Source organism: Eptesicus fuscus, chromosome 9 (genome assembly GCF_027574615.1).
Source record: "Eptesicus fuscus isolate TK198812 chromosome 9, DD_ASM_mEF_20220401, whole genome shotgun sequence".
NCBI classification, from domain to species: domain Eukaryota; kingdom Metazoa; phylum Chordata; class Mammalia; order Chiroptera; family Vespertilionidae; genus Eptesicus; species Eptesicus fuscus.
This window is the reverse complement of record NC_072481.1, coordinates 46,915,824-46,929,701: the sequence shown is the minus strand read 5'-3', so window position 1 is coordinate 46,929,701 and position 13,878 is coordinate 46,915,824. Positions and strand designations below refer to the sequence as shown.

The window sequence follows — 13,878 nt, the reverse complement described above, 5'->3', positions numbered from 1 at the left end:
TAAATTGAGTGGGAAATTATTACAACAGTCAGGACTAATTGTAGGAGGCTCTTCATAGGTAAGTTTTTGAGTAATGTGAAAAGGACTGTAAGTAAGGTGGTTTGGAAGTTTGAGGGGCATGGAGAGAGAGGCCCATCAGAGGTGGATGAAGAGAGAGAAACTGGTTAAACTGGAGATGAAGAAACAATAAAAAATAAGGTCAGTGAAAACAGAGCCCTATTGTGTTGACAAAAAAGCATGGAAGAACCCTATTTTCCCCTGGGATAAAAACTTAACGAGCCAGCATGCACATGTGTGCACACACATGGCCTAGAACTGGCACGCTTAGAGAGCTGAAGGGCTCATTGTCAGAGCGGGGCACTCTACATGGAGATATGAAGGAGCTGTTGCCTCTGACTGCCTGTCTTCCCAGCTGTACAAAGACATGGAAAGCTTCTCCCAGTACCCCACTTAAGGTGAGTGTTTACTTCACAGAACTGAGCCTCTCTTAGCATGAGCCTCTACCGGCAATGCAGGGATGGAAAGGAAGTCACAGCTGGTTCTTTTGGTGGGACTGTCCTTCCAAAGCCAGCACATGGAGAGCTCCAGAGATGTAGCCTTTGCCTCCTAGAGAGATAGTCATATAGCTTGAGAGAATGAAACAGCTATTTCATAAGCCCAGTTTTCTTTTTGTGCAGATGGTGATCCAGATTGGCATTACAGATTTTGAAACAAATTGTTGTTTCAAGTTCCCCAAAGCTGAGCAGCAGGGCAGCTGCGAAGTCATTCCATTTCTGTCCCCAGAAGCAAAGTCCTCCTTATCAGAATCTACCCCTGACACACGGAAGTCCATTTTCCCACAAATAGGACAGTAATCTTTCTCTCCTTTTATGTGCATTTCGTTGCACTACCACCACCTCTCTTTTGTTATTCATTCTTTCTTCAAAATATAATTTGTATGCCAGGCACCAAGCATACAATCTAATGGTGGAAACAGGCAGTTACAATACATTAAAAACAAATGATTAAGATTTATTTAGTGCTTTATGTGTGCTGGCCATTGTTCTAAACACGTTACATACATTAACTAATTTAGCTTTCATACAATTCTATGCCAAAGGTTCTATTATTACCCCATTGTCCATATGAGGAAATCAAGGCCCAGATATGTTGAATTACTTGTGTACAATCCAGAGAGAGGAATAGAGCCAGAATTACACTCAGACAGTCTGGCTCCAGAGCTTGATTCCTTCACTGTGAAGGTGGACAGACGGAAGGGGTGGATGCTGAGGGTCATGATGGAAAAAGCACAGGCGCCGGGGAGCACAGGGAGGTGCCATTAATCCAGATTTGTGGCCCCTGGAGTAGTGCTGTATTTAAAATTCAAATCAGATCATATCGATCTCCTCAAAATCTTTTAATGCCCCTCCTCTCCCAAAATTTAGGCTAAAAGCTATGTGTTCTACTATGGCCTAAAAATGCTCTGCTCAGTCTGGCTTCTCAACTCCTATGGCCTTGCTCCTCACTGTCACTCTTATCAATGCAGGTCTCTGGCTGCAGTACCTTATGGGTGAGAGTTAGTTACTGTCTCTACCTACCCAACCCCTACTCAGTGTTTAGGTCTCAAGTTCAAGGTCATTTACCAAAATCTTCCCTGACCCCTAAGCTACATTAATCCCAATAATAATTAATTATAATAATAATTGGAGTAAACATTAAATAATACTAGATGGTAGGCAGGGTTCTAAATGCTTTACATATAATAACTTACCTATATATATAAAAGCCTAAGTGACCATTACAACCGGTCGACCAAACGACCGGCCACTCTGATGTGCACTGACCACCAGGGGGCAAATGCTCAATGCAGAAGCTTCCCCCTGATGGTCAGTGCAGTCCCACAGCCAACCTCCCATGGACCCCACCCATGCATGAATTTGTGCACCTCTAGTTTTAAATATTACAACAATCCTAATGGTAAGTACCAATATTAGTCCAATTTTTATAGGTGAAAAGGTGAGGCAATATTGTATTTTTATTCATTACCATGATCAAAGGTGAAGTCATATATGTATTCATTTAATATTTCCTGGGTTGTAAGTTCCTCAAGGCCAGGGTCTGAATTCATTCTCTTCATCATTGTGTCCCCAGTGTCTAACACAGTGGCTCATACATAGTTGGCACTTAATAAGTGTTTATCAAATAAATGAATCAGTCCTTAATGGACATGGATGAGACATATTTCTGTCAAGACTTGTACATTTTCTTACTAATTACAATAAAATGGATAGCTGAGAGAGGAATGGAAGGAAATTCTCTATTATCTAGTAATTATTTAGGCTGTAGAAAACTCAGTGCCCTTGTTTGTGCTCATGTTGTGAAATGCTCACCACCTCCTTTTCCGTCAGTTATAACAGCTGAGGTTTATAAGAGAGTGGAGGCAGGGGCAGTGTGGTCTAGACTAGAGGAAAAAGCATGAGTTTTCAAGAAACAGATCTAGGTTTCAGTTCTGACGTTATCACTTACTAACTGTGTGGTCTTGAGTAAGCCCCATACATTCCCTGAGCCTCCTTTTCTAACTCTGCAAAACAGGGACGATAATAGCTGAAAAACAGTGTAGTTGAGAGAATGAAGTGAGATAATGTACCCAGAAGGCCTAGCAGAGTGCTAGGAGTTGAACTGCCGGCTCCTTTCCCCTCCTGCAATCAGGGGCAGGCATGTAGGGCTCTGGAAAGCACCAGTTTACTAGACCAGCAGTACTAGCCAGTCTAGACCCTGGAAATGTGAAGCCCAAAGTACAACTGAGGGGGCAGGGAAAAAGACTGCATGATCTGACAAGCTCCACAGTTCGGAGAATCACCGAGGCCCCAGCTCAATCTATGCACACAGCCAAAGAGGGAGCTGGAAAAGTACACAAAACTCAGAGGGGTTACTTTTTTTGGTCATTGTCAACAAACTGGGAGTAAGTCAAGACAATAAACTAAGAAAAAGATCCGGTGAGTTCTGTTGCCTGTTCTCTAGTCCAAGGGACAGTCCCTGCATTGTTTCTCTTCTCTATGGTGGAAGGCTGTTCCTTAAATGCCCCTGGCTTCCGAGAACAGCTCTGGAGGCAACTCCATAAAATCCTGGCCGGGGTTGACCAGAAGCAAGCGAGCAGCATTCACCCTGCCCCCACGTTCATGCGGTCGTGGGGACACAGGAGGCAGAAAAGGGAACTTAGATGGTCCTCTTCCTTCCTCCTTCATCTCCCAACATCCATATCCGTTCTTCTCCAGGTCAACCCTGACTTTTCCATCTCCCTCCCTCACAATAAAGAGGACATAAGTAGATAGGTGGGGATGAGTCTGGCTTCCCTTCCCAGAAGTAATTGAGAGAGGGCATCAGAGTATTTCCCCAAAGAGTCAGAGACCCCCCGAGGCCGACTCTGTTGAGAGTAGGTTTTGCCTTCTCTCTAAAGCGAAGCTCTGTGCCAGCTCTTGCTGCTCCTCTCTGCTGAGCTCCATGGGCTGAAAAACCTGTGGCTGTGCAGGTGTGTGCCAAGCCCTGTATATTGTATTGAAGTACAACTGCAATGAGTGGTAAAGCTGTAATTATTATATCTTATAAAGTGAAGTCCTCTCAGGCTTTTGCAAAAGAAAACTCTCAGTTAACCAAGATCTAGTTTATCAGAATCCGAATGGGGCATTCTTATTTGCACTCTTACCCTTGGTATCAGCTCCATTCTCCCTCTAGCTCCCTTAGATTTTCCTGTATGTCCTGGAGAATGCTACCTTCAGCTCCAAGTCTATTTATGTATAAGCAGATTCTTATGGTTTCACGAAAAAAGAATTTTAAAAGTGAAAGAAAGATTGCCTTCTAGTTTGTATAACTATGGAAGGGAAATAGATCAGAACTTTTTAGACAGACCTCACTGGGCTTTGTTTCACTTCCCTGATGATACCAGCAGGCCTGGGCTCTAAGATATCACACATTGACCACCTGCTATGTTCTGGGTGCTATGGGATGCATGTTGTATAAATACTAATATTTACATTTTCTAAGTGCCAGGAGCTATTCTAGGTGCTTTACTAGTATATATGTTTGTATAGTTAATCCTTACAACCAACATAGAAGATATGTACAGTTTCCATCCCAGTTTTTGAGATGATGTAGTTGGGACATGGAGAGGTTAAGAAATTTGTCCTAAAGTTACATAGTGGTGGAGCTGGTATTTGAAAGAGGGAGTCTGGCTCCAGGGTCTTCACTCTTAACCACTGTAAACATAGCTTTTCTCATTTAGTCCTCACAGTAATCTTATGAGATAGAATACTAAAATGCCCACTTTTCAGATAAGAAAAATGAGTCTCAGAGAAGTAACTTGTCTAAAGGATTGACTCAGGATTCCCAACCCAATCCAATTCAACTCAATGCTAATTGAGTACCTACTTTGTGCCAGGCACAGTGATAGACACTAACAGCATCAGATAGTGTGATAAGCTAGTCACATTTAGTCTCTTGTTGTCTCCCCCCACCATTTCTTTTAACACTGCCACTTCTTCCTGATGGTAATCTTACCTAATAATAGACAAACATGTAAATTGACCATACCTTCATTATGCCCACAGCCAATCAGGAGTGAGTATGCAAATTAACCCAACAAAGATGGTGGGTTAATTTGCATATGCAGGCACAGAGTGGCTGGGTGGGATGCCTGCTATGAGGGGGAAGGCAGGGGGCAGAGGGAGCTACAGGAGCAGTGCTCCAGCAGGGAGCGAAGACTTGCAGGCTCCCAGGTGGCAGGGAGCGAAGCCAGGGGAAGGAAGGCCTATTTTTGCACGAATCTTTGTGCAACGGGCCTCTAGTATATATATAAAAGGCTAATATGCAAAGTGTCCCCTTGGGAGTTCGACTGGGAGACTGGGAGTTCGATTGCTTGCTATGATGTGTGCTGACCACCAGGGGGCAGTGTGGAACATGGTGGGTGACCAGTGGCAGTGGTGGGGGGCTGAGGAAGCGAGGGAAGGAGGAGGTGGGGGGAGACCATTTGGTGGTGGTGCATGGGTGGTGAGGGAAGGAGGAGGCGGGGAGGCAGGGAGGCGGGGAACCTGATCGGCCCTGATTGCCGGCCAGGCCTAGGGACCCTACCCATGCATGAATTTTGTGCACTGGACCTCTAGTAGATAATAAAGAGTTCATTTCAAGTGAAGAAAAGTCACATGTAGTCAAGATTAGCCAGGGATGTCAGTACTGTGCACGTGCTGAAGCACTAGAAGTTATTTAGACAAGCCTTAAAAAGAGTCTAACATAAGCCTCCATTCCTTTCCAATCATTTATGTTTCAGACATAGGCATGTGCTCATTTGTATTTGTTCATTTAATAAACACTTATTGGGTATTGACTGTGTTCCAGGTCATATGCTATAAGTTGGAAACAAATTTTAAAAAGAGGGTTAAAATTTTATTTCTTTCTACAGTAAGAGTGTCCCTAGAACTTGCGACACTCTTACTGTAGAAAGAAATAAAATTAAACAAGTAAATACAGCATAATGTGACAAGTGCAATGATTAAGATAAGAATTAAGATAATAATCGAGAGTAATTTTGGATGCGTTGCAGGGAACACACCCTGAAGATGACAAACATGCTGAGTCTTAAGATATAAAAAAAATACACTTTCCAGATGAAAATTGTTAAAGGAACTAGTATTTTCTAAGCAGATACTATACATCAGGCCCTAGATTGACACTATCTATTTAGTTAAATCTGACTCCAGAATCCAAGAAGCCTATCTAATAAAAGAGTAATATGCAAATTGACCTCACTCTGAGACACAAGATGGCCGTTCCCATGTGGTCAAAGATGGCTGCCCCCATGTGGACACAAGATGGCCACCACAAGATGGCCTGCAGGGGAGGGCAGTTGTGGGCAGTTAGGAGTGACCAGGCCAGCAGGGGAGGGCAGTTGGGGGGACCCAGGATTGCAGGGGAGGGCAGTTGTGGGCGATCAGGCAAGCGGGGAGGGCAGTTAGGGGTGACTGGGCCGGCAGAGGAGGGCAGTTGGGGGAGACCAGGCCAGCAGGGGAGGGCAGTTGGGAGGGGACCAGGCCAGCAGGGGAGGGCAGTTGGGGTGGACCAGGCCAGCAGGGGAGGACAGTTGGGGGGGACCAGGCCAGCACGGGAGGGCAGTTGGGGGGACCAGGCCAGCACGGGAGGGCAGTTGGGGGGACCAGGCCAACATGGGAGGGCAGTTGGGGGGACCAGGCCTGCAGGGGAGGGCAGTTGGGGGCAATCGGGCCAGCAGGGAGCAGTTAGGCATTGATCAGGCTGGCAGGGGAGTGGTTAGTGGGTGATCAGGCTGGCAGGTAGAAGCGGTGAGGGTCAATCAGGCAGAGGCAGGCAAGCAGTTGGGAGCCAGCAGTCCTGGATTGTGAGAGGGATGGCCGACCACCCATTTAAACGGGCGGTCGGACATCCCTCAAGGGGTCCCAGATTGGAGAGGGTGCAGACTGGGCTGAGGGACATCCCCCCGCCGGTGCACAAATTTTGTGCACCGGGCCTCTAGTCAGTGAATATAAAGAACTTGTTCACAGTGACAGTGTAAATAAAAACCCTGAGCTGAATATCTGAACGGCCTTTTTGGGAAAGAGCAGCCCAGGCAGAAGGAACAGCATGCACAACGGCAGGACAGCAAGATGAGCCTGGCACATCAGAGGGACAGGATGTTCAGTGCACTTCAGCCATCAGCTGTGCATGGGGACAGGGATCAAGTGTGAGATGAGGACAAAGAAGGAATTAGAAGCAAAATTCTGGAGGACTTTGCATATCTGATAGGAAGTAAGGATCTTATCCTGAAGGCAAAGGGTAGCCAACTAAGAAACGAAATAAATCATCACTACAAGAACTGGCTGTGGGAAGTGAAGAGAGAAATAAAAGCGGGGGATGATGAAGCCACTAGCCAAAGCCAGGAATATGGGATAAGGAACAGTGGTGAAGAGGGGCTGGATGTGGGGCTCCCCAAGGGGCTGGGTACCTGGAGTGTTTATATGTACTGACTGATAAGGAAGTGTAGAAGTGCAGGGAGTAAAGAAACAGGGGTTGGAAATGGAGAGGCGTGCTAAAGCCCGCATGGCGGATTCTGATAACCAGATTTGAAGAAAGCTGTCTATTTAAGGTGGCTTCCTAGCTCTGAGCCTGGGAGGCAGAAGAGTCCAGGTGTGCGGAGGATTTCCGGCTCTAACTCCTCGGGCTGCCCAGGTAAATAGAGCTGACAGGAACATCCAGAAAGAGGCAGCTGTTTCCCCAAGGCTCCCTCTGACACGCCTGGGAGCTGCATGACCAGGCTTGAGGCTGGCACAGCGCGGGGTTGGGAGGACACAGGCACGTGGGCAGCCTCCTGCCCGAGCTCTGCAGATGAGGCAGCTGAGAGAAGTGAATCTTTCTTCCCAGCCTCCTCCTCCACCCTTTGCTTCAGAGCCCTGGTGCCGCAGCACAGTACAAGCTGCATAAAGGTTGATTCATAGATGAGGGGCTATAGCTATAAGCCCACACAGAGGCGACAGAACGGGCAAAACTGCGTGTTTGTGGGGTATGTGTGTGCGTGTGTGTGTGTTTGGAAGAAACTGTTTATTCAAGGAACTATATATCAAACACGCCTTACTGGCAGACAATAGTGATTTGCCTAGACAATTTATGTCACCAAGTAAACATTGAGATGGGCTTGTGTAGAGCTAAAGGTAAGGAGCATTTTTAAAAGTTGGAGTGTCACCCTTCTGGACATAAAACATCGAGGCAACTATATCTGGGCATCTGCCTGAGCCTACTGTAGCCAAAGAGAAAGAAAGGCCGGAACTAAAATGCAAAAGAAAGAAAGAAACTGTTTGGAGATAGGTCAGCTACAGTATAAACTTTTCCCTTTCTCTGGCTTACTGCTTTAGCAAAACCTGATGGTTGTCTTTGTAAGAAAAAAAAAAAAAAAGTGTCTGTATCTAGGTCCCTGGCAGTGATTTGCCTCTGGGAGAGCCAGCAATCTATTTAATGACTCCATTGACGTCAATAGCATAACTGAAATACTTACTAACATGCATGATTCCAACTTTCAGGGCAGGGGGGTGGACGGGTTTCTTAGCAGTACAAAAACCCGAAGTGGAGTCAACACGGAATGAACTCCACTCTTTAGGTAGCAAGTGAGAGATGAGCTGCTGCAGGTCTCAGTGGTTTTGCTTAATACGAAGAAACATTCATACTAAATTTAGAAATTAATTTTGAACTGGCGAAATAGCCATTAATGAGCAGGGCTTTATTTTTGGCAATGTTTGTTCGAAGGTAACATTTTAACTATTTGTATTTTAGTTGATTTGTCAATGTTTTTGCAACTACCCATGCTTAATTTTAGACATATACGCAATAATTGCAAATCAATATAAATAGCTCACTGTTGATGCTTTAGGGTAAACATTCACAAGAAGGTTATTTTAGACAAAAGCAATTCTTACAAAACAACCATTTGGGAATTATTCTCAGAATGACTGGGGCTCTTCTAGTGCATTTGCCTTATTGTTTATTATGCACGCAAGCTGCCTAAACACTCAAGGTGAGTAATTAAAGCAATTATACAAATAATTCAGGCCACAGGACATTCAGAACACGGAAGAAAAAATAATCTAATATTTCTAGATTTTTTTCCTCTCTTTCTTTCTCTCTTTCATTCCTTTTTGCAATCCCCTCCAATCCCTTCTCTTCTCTGTATCATGAGTGGCCAGAGCCTTTGGTAACAGGATTGATTTTATTTGTATTTGTCCATAAGTTTTGCAATCCTGCCTGACAGTTCTTGCTTAATGCACAAACGAAGCAAATGTCCTGCTCGTGCTGGGCTTCATTTCCAGGCATCTGACACAGCTCAGCTCTCAGGCCAGGGCCGCGGTTCTCAGAGAGCCCTTCCCTTGTGCACACACAGTTCATCTCTCCTCCTCGGCCCCGGCTGCTCTGAGAACTGAATCAATGTCATGACTTTCTGAATTTCTCAGAATCCCAGATAACTCATTGAGCCCCTTGTCCACTCCACTAACAGACCCTGCATCTGGCACACTCCTATGAACTCCCGAGGAATATTCACAATCAGAGTAAAGATATGGAAGGAACTCATATTGAGAAATGGGCTTCCTAGGAGAAAGCCTCGTCTGTTTTCTCAACCAGTAAAGAGTCCTTTCCTTCCCAGAATGGCCTGGACACTTAGAAGAAGAAATAGATTACCATGAGCACTAAAAAAATTACTAAGTCTGTTTTTCACTTAAGCCAACCTATTTCAGACTCGCTGGAAAGCCTTATAGTATCTTATTCTATTTCTCCATATACAGGCTTTTCCTGAAATACATTAATTGACTGGAGTTGAAAACCACCATCAACCACAGCTTAGGATACACAGGCTGGTAGAGACTTTGGGTTTGCAGTAGTTTGATCTGAAGTCCTCAGGGAAATTCTCTAGTCATCTTTGTGACATGGTTTGCAATGACCATGGACTTATTGTTCTTCATAGCAGCTGATCTGTTACATGGGTGGTGCTCTTGCTCCACATATTCATTGGTAAATTTTGAAATAAGAAAATGAGTATAGAACATCCCTCTTTACACATCAATTTGGCTGCCGTGAGGTTGTATATATGACACATATTACAAATCAAGTCACATTTATGTGAATCAGAAGAGCCAGTCATTAAAAGGAATGCTTCTCTAATCCTATGTCATGCAAAAAAAAAAAATCATTCTGTAAAGGCAATGAATGAACACTTGATAATTTACCATTTTGGTAAATTCTCACTTTCATGACATACCTATAATCACTACTGAAACGCGAAAGCAAGGGCTAGACAGGATGGCTGCACGAAGTGGAGCAACTAACACACACACACACAACACACACACACACACACACACACACACTCTCTCACACACACTGACTGATTTTCTTCAATTATTTGATTTTTTTTTTCTGTTGAAAGTAGTTTGGGAGCCTGAAATATTGAGAATCAATTCAATTATCCACTTTGAGTGTGTATAGATGACAGAACCCAGTTCTTGTGCCTGGTTTTGGAATGTTCTTTCTTCTGTTCTATTTTCCCCCCTTTCCCGCTAAGCATCATGTAGAGAAAGCCTGGAATTCATACTTGTGAAAAGGCAAAATATGATAAAAATTGAGATGCTCATTAAAACTTCACAGCCGGCAGCTTCTGCACCTTTCTCCTTAACTTGATGGTGTAGGATTTCCACTTTGCTCTACTTTCTGGGTTTTAAATTCTTCCTTACTTTCCTCTGGCTTCCCTACACAAAGTGCAAAATGCCAGTTTTTTAGATTTAACTATTTTTGCTTAAAACCTATATGACCACACTAATGTATTTAACAGTTATAAAGTATGTTTAAATCTCTTTTAACTTAAATGCAATAACTGATGTTAAATAGTAAACACGCACAATTGAATGTTTTTCAGAGCCATAGATATAAAGATATTGACTCGTATTAAGTTTTAACTTATAACATGTTTCTTAAGATAAAGTACCCAAACATTATGTAGTTCTTCTGGTCAAGTCAACATATACTGTCTTCCTACTATGTGAAAATAGTAAAGCATATTGAATAATACAGAAATGAATAAGCCACTGCCTTCCAAAAGCTCCAATGGTTGAGACACATAAGCCATGAACTACAGAAAATCTTAGAATGGAATTGTTGCCAAAGCATACAAAGGGAGCAAGTACAGCGATTTTCTAAAAAAATTAGGGTGTCTTAGCAAAGGAGGGACATTTGTGTTGGACCATGAGAGCTAAAAAGAATAATTTTGGTTAAACAGTAAAAAGAAAAGTACTGCAGGCTGAGAAATTTGCTTTAATTTCCCCCAAGAATTATCCTAGTTAATGATTAATTTGTAAGAGCAAATGTACCAATTTAACCATGGTTTCTGACAATTAGTTTTTAAAATGAATTGTACTGCCTTCATTTAGATGCATTTAAAAATGCCTTTAAAAGAGAATTGCCTTTTCTCTTTTTTCCCCTCTCTGTCTCTCTGTCCCTTTATACAAGAATACAGTTACCTCAGGCTTTCCTAACCAAGTGGATTATTGCTTAAACTGTGTAAATTATTGTGTGTTTCTTGTATCTTTTATCTCGAATCTCAATTCAAATACATGAGTATTCAGTGCTGATAAATCAACACCTGATCTGAGGATCATGAAAAATCACCTTTTAAAGCAGCACTCGACATTTCAGGGCTGTTTGCTCCAAGCCACTTATTTTTCATTCCCCTTCAAAGTTTCTATTTAAACACACCTCTTTGTCATATGCTGATAAATATTAAAATAACAGGAAAAATCTGCCTGACTCATTTAAGCTGATAATAAGAACAAAACACAGGATGTGTGTGTCCTCCTTCCTTTTCTGACCGCATTTAAGCGTTAAGATTTTGAAACCTATAATTATGTAATAATTGGGTATCACTATATTCTCTTCCCAATGAAAAGCCAGGATTTTTGAAGTTTGCCACAAAGACAGACAAAAACAAATTGCCTAAGTGGTATTGTCATTTCTTTGCTCCATTGTTTTAGGAGAACCCAGCAAAAGACTCTAGCTGCCAAACTGCAGTTACTGTGCCAATAATCACAAAATGATCTTTCCAACAGCATCTCTGGTTAATGATCTACTTTATAGGATAATAAATATCACATTTCTCCTCATGTTTGTCAGTGTTTATCACAAAAGGAAGAAAACACAGTTTAAATGTTCAAACTGACTCAAAGTCAGGGTGCCCCTCCGTAAATTGGCTAACAGAAATGTGAGCAAAGGAGTCTCACTGGTAGGCCAGAATGACGAAATGATAGTTTCAAAACCACCCCCTTTGATCTGCAAGTATGTAACACCAGTATTATGTTAAAACACTCTATCTAGTTTCTTTTTATAAACTTCTAATGAGACAGTCCATCCGCACCCCAGGTTTTTGAAGTCCATGGATACAGTACTAGTTCTTCTCTCTACTTCATGTCATGGCGCTCTAGAGGTAAACTCTACCTAATCTCTTCCTTTTTCACTTTTATTCTTGTTCTCGATCTTTTTCTCATAAAAATATCTTTAAAGCATATACCATAACTATTTCAGAAGCCAGCACACCAATAGAACCTATTGCCTTTGTTCCCTTCTTTTAAAAGTTGGGCGCTAGTGTTATTCCCATTCTCCTTGTGGCCATGATACCAGCAAGAGAACACAACATCCGAGGAGGGAAGAGCCTGTGTATGAAGCGAAGGGAACAGCGCTGCTGGAACACAGAGGTGTACGAGGCAGCGGGGAGTTAGATGATCTCACTATGAGCTCATCTCACTTGCTTCTCCTGTGGTTTTACTCAAGATGACTGCTATGCTACTGGGGTCAGGTCGAGGGGCAAAACTGCATTTTGCACTTTAAAAAATGTCACCTAACTGGTTATGTCTTACGTCAAAAAGAATTTAAATTCAGTATATCTCCACGCTGTTCCTTCAAGATGGCCCTTCCTCTCCACACACAGCTCTCAACTCTACATGAAACTTGGCGCAGCATTGAAAGATGAGAGGTTAGGTTTCTTTAAAACAACACCTTTGAGAAAGAACACTGGATGACCTTCAAAAGAAATGATTTATGACCTAGAAAGAGCCTTTGGTTTCACACCTGGAAGGAATGCATATCCAAAGGGGATCTATGGTTGATGCTAAGAGGAAACCACTAGCATAGATTGTAGAGCCCAACGTAAGGGCACCTCAGGGCCTGTGAGGTCAGCTCTCCTGGAGTTCACTGGGGTCAGCAAGCTGAGGTCCAGTTGCCCTATCAATACTGCTCTTCTTCTGGGAAGCAGCGTTACTACTCTTCCACCACATTCTGGAAGTCTGGGAATACATACGATGGGAAAACCATTGAATGCTGCTTTTCACTCAGTTTCACATGGAATGAAGTCAAGCTCCAGTATGCTTTTCAAAAAAGTCAGCAAGAGCCTTACTTTTGAGGGCCGTGGTATGCAAACAAATGCTATTATTGCCCGAAAAGGTTCTGCAGTAAGTTGTGAAACACGGAGATAGGCCCTGACATGGCTTACCTTGCAGGTTGACTCTGGAGACAGGAGGCTGGCTAGCAGCTGGGGACCTCCTGTGGAGACAGAGAGAAAAGAAGACCTGAGTCTTTGTTTGAATATCCTCTCCCTGCCTCCCCATGATCTCTGGGGAGTTTTCCAGGTCACAATGAGCTATCAAGTGACATAATGCTTTCTCCGGAAGGCAGGCTCCTGTAACATGCGTAAATGACTGCAATTCTCTCACATCCAGATGGCCTGGAATTTCCCTCTGCGCAGCCTCCTGGATGGGCAACACTCCAGGAAGGAAGTCCTTTACTCCAGGTCCCTCACCGGCTCCTCTGTTTTAGGTTTCCCTGTTTCAGGAGGCCCTTAGAAGAGGATATCCTTGCTCAGGAATGGTACCAAATGTAAGAGTGAATCCCAGCTCCTTCGGGGCAGTGCTGTAGAAAGTTATAGCCAGAGGAGCCCATAGAGATCAATCAGTCCAGGCTTCCAGTTTTGCACCCCAGGTCACACAGCTACTAGGAATGGTAATTCAGGTGGCTTAATTTATGGAGCGGTCTTTTCATGGAGAAACTGGGCATTATTCTGCAGCATAACAAACCTGCTGATGTCGAGTCAAATGAAACAAGCAAACCTACTCATGCCCCCCCACACACTGGGCCTGCTTCTCCTTTTCTTTCTTGATTTTCTGTTTCTTCTTTATACTCCCATGACCCCCGATTTTGCTGCTTTCACCATCCTTCTCATGTTTTGCGGAACTGCCAGACTCTCCCAATGCATTGCCGGAGAACCTCCCAGAAACAGTACAGAGCAATGGCTTTTAAAATGTAGAGTGCCTCGGA

The 13,878-nt window shown here is 43.5% G+C and overlaps 1 protein-coding gene across 2 annotated transcripts in view; it reads right to left on the bottom strand.

Moving 5' to 3' along the window:
• PDE4B (phosphodiesterase 4B) overlaps positions 1–13,878 on the bottom strand; it is a 434,463-nt gene that overhangs the window by 102,177 nt on the left and 318,408 nt on the right. For both annotated transcript variants that reach the window (XM_028142374.2, XM_008139401.3), the window contains one exon: positions 13,058–13,107. In XM_028142374.2, the coding sequence (XP_027998175.1) occupies positions 13,058–13,107 (50 nt within the window). The remainder of the gene's footprint in view (positions 1–13,057; positions 13,108–13,878) is intronic.